The sequence below is a fragment of the Penaeus japonicus genome, unplaced genomic scaffold (assembly GCF_977035675.1).
Source record: "Penaeus japonicus unplaced genomic scaffold, GWHDUDI00000001_assembly GWHDUDI00000040, whole genome shotgun sequence".
In the NCBI taxonomy this organism is placed as follows: domain Eukaryota; kingdom Metazoa; phylum Arthropoda; class Malacostraca; order Decapoda; family Penaeidae; genus Penaeus; species Penaeus japonicus.
In genome coordinates, this window is record NW_028234442.1 from 12,953,349 (window position 1) to 12,958,348 (window position 5,000).

General features: G+C 44.1%; 1 protein-coding gene across 1 annotated transcript in view; it reads right to left on the reverse strand.

The window, feature by feature from the left end:
* LOC122252998 (peptide transporter family 1) overlaps window positions 1–5,000 on the reverse strand; it is a 17,940-nt gene that overhangs the window by 1,626 nt on the left and 11,314 nt on the right. The window contains exons 3-6 of the mRNA XM_086533784.1: window positions 2,945–3,062; window positions 2,054–2,156; window positions 1,321–1,487; window positions 158–1,002 (exon numbers count right to left, since the gene is read on the reverse strand). Coding sequence (XP_086389910.1) covers window positions 158–1,002; window positions 1,321–1,487; window positions 2,054–2,156; window positions 2,945–3,062 — 1,233 coding nt within the window. The remainder of the gene's footprint in view (window positions 1–157; window positions 1,003–1,320; window positions 1,488–2,053; window positions 2,157–2,944; window positions 3,063–5,000) is intronic.

Here is a 5,000-nt window from a genome sequence, read left to right on the forward strand (position 1 = left end):
AGAGTTCGTAGATTCGTATAAATGCTACTGGGATTAAATATTGCAACTGAATTACACAACTCCTATTCGCTAACCTTTCCAGGTATCTAGAACAAAACATCTCAAGCTGATATCCTAGACGCCATCACGTGTCTCCGGGCCCAGCTGCGGGACTCACCTTAGCATCGGCGTCCTCATTCTTGATGTACTCGAGGGAGGGCGCGAGGGGTCGAGGCCCAGCAGTAGTGAGAACGAGTGAGGACTCGTGTGCCCCGAGGAGGACAACTTCCGCCGGCGTCAGGTCACTCGCCGCCGCGCAAGACCCATTGACCTTGAGCTCCACCTTCTTGGGCGCACTGCCGACCTCGATGGTCGGGATGGCGACCTGGCCAGCGATGGGCAGCACAAGCTCCTTCTTGGTCAGCATTTCGCCGTCCTCGCCGACTAGGTGTAGCTCGGGGGGGAGGTGGAGGGCGGCCTCGCACGGGAGGGCATTGTAGACCTGCAGGCGGGCGTGCGTGGAGGGAATGAGCGTCTGCTCTACGGACATGTTAACGATGGCGTAAACGACGAAGGAGGCGACGGCGAAGGCCATCCCGGCGATCATCCTGGATGTGGTGGAAGTGAGGATGTCGAGGCGACTCAGCAGCGGATAGATCACCTGGTCAAAGAGCGGGATCAGCGTGAGGATGAGCAGCGGGTTGATGGTGGACGACATCTCGGGCGGGATCCTGTAGGAGTCGGTGACGCGGCCGTCGAGCCGCTTGGCCTGGAAGATCATGCCCGTCGACGTCTGGTAGAAGAGCGCCCAGAACAGCGGGTACGTACAGAACAGGAGCAGCACGCGCAGAGTGATCTTCACGTCGCTGATGAGGACGGCTTCGAAGCGGTCCCTGGCGCGGTCGAGCCAGTGCACCGCCTTGCCGTCCGCGCCTTCCCACTTGCGCCGCACCGCGTGCGCCACGCAGCGCATGGCGCGCAGCAGCATCGTGTCTGGGGGCGCCTCGATGTAGCGGGACCTTCCTGTGGGTGGGGGCGAGGCGTTAGGGATGTGGGCGGAGGTGAGGACAGATGTATAGATCGATATACAGATAGATAAATAGAAAGATAACCTAATATATTAGCAAATACGTAAAAAGACAGACAAATACGAAAATGAAATGATATCGAAAGAAGTACATGCATCAAAGAAAGAAACCAAGCTCACAAAAGCTCCCACACAAACTCCCATAAAAGCGTAAGAAAGCGAACCAGCAATCTTCTCCCCGTCTCCGCAAAGAATCCCCAAGAGCACACACCAAGAGAGCGAAACCGAAGTTCGTTGGCGGCCCGCGAACTCACCGAGCGCGAAGATGGTCGTGGAGACGATCATGAAGCCGACGAGGATGAGGTAGGGCAGCAGGTAGCAGTCGTCGCCGAAGCACTGCACGGTGTCTCGGAGCTGCGCCGTCATGAACTGGCCCAGGAAGGCGCCGGCGTTGATCATCCAGTAGAAGGCGTAGAAGAACCTGTGGGAACGAGTTGCTGTAAGTATGTGTTGTTTTTTTATTTTTTACTTATAGTCTTTTCTTTAAATATCAAATGTAGAATTGGTTAAATGGTTAATGTTAATTGTAAATGGTTACGTATTTATATTATCTATCACTATTTTTCTCTTGCTTGAGCAATTTCCAGTAATTGCTTAATTTTTTATATGATTCAATCTATCATTATATTGCTCTCTTTTCTCCCCTTCCCCCATCTCTTCTTATATGAATAGTACATCTTTCCGCTATTATTTAACCTATTTTTTCCAATATTCATTCCCGATACCTACTTTCGTCCTCCTTATTTCCCTACATTTAATTCCGGATGTCCTTTCCATTTCCCCTGATCTCTTTGCCCCTAGCTCTCACGGCGCTTCCCTAGCCCGAGCCCCCGCATCTTTTCTGTCCTCCTCCTTCCCTTCCCTCCTGATTTTTTTTAAACTGTCCATAGTCCCTAGGCCTCCTCAATCATCCTTAGACTCACCCAATCTTCCCTGACCTCTCCTGACCCTCCTTGACCTCCCCTGACCTCCCACAACATATCTCACCTCTGCTGCTGTTCCCTTTGCTCGGGAACCTTGAACTGGTCAGCGCCGAGAGAAGAGTACACCGCCTTCATAAGTCCCGCTGCGATGCCCAGCACGAGCAGCCCTGCAGAACCAATCTCCTGTTAGAGCTTTTGCCACTTGAGCTTTTGTAGTTTTTTTGCGTGTGGATGTAATGCCATGTGAGTAAGGGCTTTTAAATTGTAAAATCCATTTGTTAGCACTTGAAATAAACCGATCAGCAGACCGTCTGAACGAATGTCGTCATGATTTTTAAGCATGTATACACACACACACACACACACACACACACACACACACACACACACACACACACACACACACACACACACACACACACACACATATATATATACATATATACATATATATATATATATATATATATATATATATATATATATATATATATATATATATATGTGGGGGGGGGGTATGGTTTGAGCGTAATGTTGCTCTAAAATCCATCATTAGGAAATTTCAGCAAATAGATGTCCATCATGAACACCTTTTGAACTAATGCTGGATAGAGTTTTTAGACGCCTCACTTGGAGGACAGAAAGGTTTATTTAAGTAGTAAAATTTACTTGTTGCAAATTCATAAATACCCATATTTTCTAGCTTTTTACACAATTAATCGGCTTTGTTCTGCTATTCCTTTGGGGAGATAGTTGACATGTGAAAGGGGACTTCGGTGACGTAGAATTAATTCGTTGTTAACATATACCAGTCACCATTCAATTCCGATTCAAAAAAGAAAATTACTATTATAGAAAGATGCACAAACAAATGAAAACCAGAAAAGGGTTATATTCAATAAATAAATAAATAAATAAATAAGCATAGCATGGCCGTGAGTGACCCAGGACTGACCTGCGATGCCCGTGACCTTGGCTGCGTCGACACTGGCCATGATGGGCGTGGCTGCCGACAGGGAGTAGATGAAGGCGCCCACCGTGTAGCAGCAACACATGATAAACACAGTCCGGGCCTGTGGGCGTGGGCGTACATCATGGTTAAAGTGAGATTCATTAAAAGAAATACACTCATATAAATTGTAATGAATTTAAATGTGATAAATTCCAAGGTAATCATTTTTGTTACAGTATCATTGAATAGAAAGGGTTTTGAATAAGCTTTAAAGACAACTGCCGTGCAATTATGTAAGACATAAGCAAGCTTAAAAGTACATGAAAGTTATTTCAATTCAAAGCTGACAAAGGTGCATTGAATTCTGAATGATGCATTTAAAGTACATGCTTGTACATGATTACCCGAATATTGATAAAGCGTCAGTAACGTAGATTTTTTTTTGTGAATGGGTGTCATGCAAAGGAATGTCATGAGGAGAGTGTTACACTATATAACGGTGTGTTACACTATAACGGTTTCAGATCATGACGTGATTGGGGACAGCAGATGCCGCAGCGTGGGAAAGCATGGCTCAAATCTAGTCTTCCGTTCTTTGTTTTGTTTATTTAAATGCAAAATATTTATTTCAGTAGTCTGTCTTGGCGTATTTGATAAAGTATGTTTGTTTGTAATTTCATTTGACGTCTCTCTCTCTCTCTCTCTCTCTCTCTCTCTCTCTCTCTCTCTCTCTCTCTCTCTCTCTCTCTCTCTCTCTCTCTCTCTCTCTCTCTCTCTTTCTCTCTCTCTCTCTTTCTCTCTCTCACTCATTCTCTCTCTCCCTCTGTTTTCATTTGCACTCACTACCTCCATACTTCCCTTACTTACTCACTCACTCGCTCACTCTCTCCTACTCTCTTTCTTACTCATTCATTCACTCACTTTCTAGCTCACTCACTCTGCATTCTCTTTCTCTCTCACATCTCTCTATCTCTTCTTTATCTCCCTTTCCCTGGAATTCGTCAAAGTTCATTCACCTTCCACTCGACTGACTGCTTTCTCCGTTCAGTCATGGATCGTAATTAACGCTTTTCCTCGTGGCAGTCCTCAGGTTGGCGAAGGTAAAGTGACAGAGACTATTCAATACAATTTAGAAAATGGAAGTGATGAGAACACTCCCGGATGGGGAGAAGGAAACGAGGTCAATGAAAGAAACAAAGAAAATGGGAATGAAGGAAAAAGTGAAAAAAATCGTAATAAATAAGGCCGAATGTGAGAATTAAATATGAATGAAGGAAATTGGGAAAATTTGCGAGAAAAAACAACAACATAAAACGAGACAGCATAAAAAAGAAAGTGGAAAAACAGTAAAAGAGAGAAAGTGAATCATGGAAAAATGAAAAAAAGTATAATAAAATATTGAAATATAACAAGCATGTGAAGGAGAAAGTATGAATGATGGAAGAAAGAAAAGCAGGAAAGTAAAATTAAGAAAGGAAAAAAGTAAAGATATTAGATGTATTGGCAAATTTGAAGCAGACAATACATAGGAAAAAAAGAAACGTCAAAAAATATAGAAGGATAGAATAAAGAGAAGGAAAGGAATAAGAGCGAAAGAAGAAGCGTAGATGACACGAGAGAAAGAAAGGCGTGGGAAAACAGAGTAAGAAAGAATTAAATAAAGGAAAGAGGAGAGAGAGAGTTATAGAACAGAAACTTGATAAAGTGAAAGATATAAATGAATACAAGAAAACGACCAAACAAGCATCACCAGACAAACAAAGCAGGACCTCAAGATAGAAAGAAAGAGGGAATAGGAAATGAAAAGGAGAAAAAGCAAAAGTACGTGATTACTACAAAGGGCGGAAATGAATATTGAAAAGGAACAGACAAGAACACAAAATGGCCAAGGCGCCCGTGGCACCGCCCTTGCCGAGGGACGTGTCTAAGACGAGCAGGAAAAGGAACGAAAAAGGAAAGGAAAGATAGAAAGGGAAAACATCTGAGGAAGAAGAAGAAGAAAAAAAGAACATATAAAAACAGCAAGGCGGGGAAGGAAAAGCATAACTGAAAAGTCAGG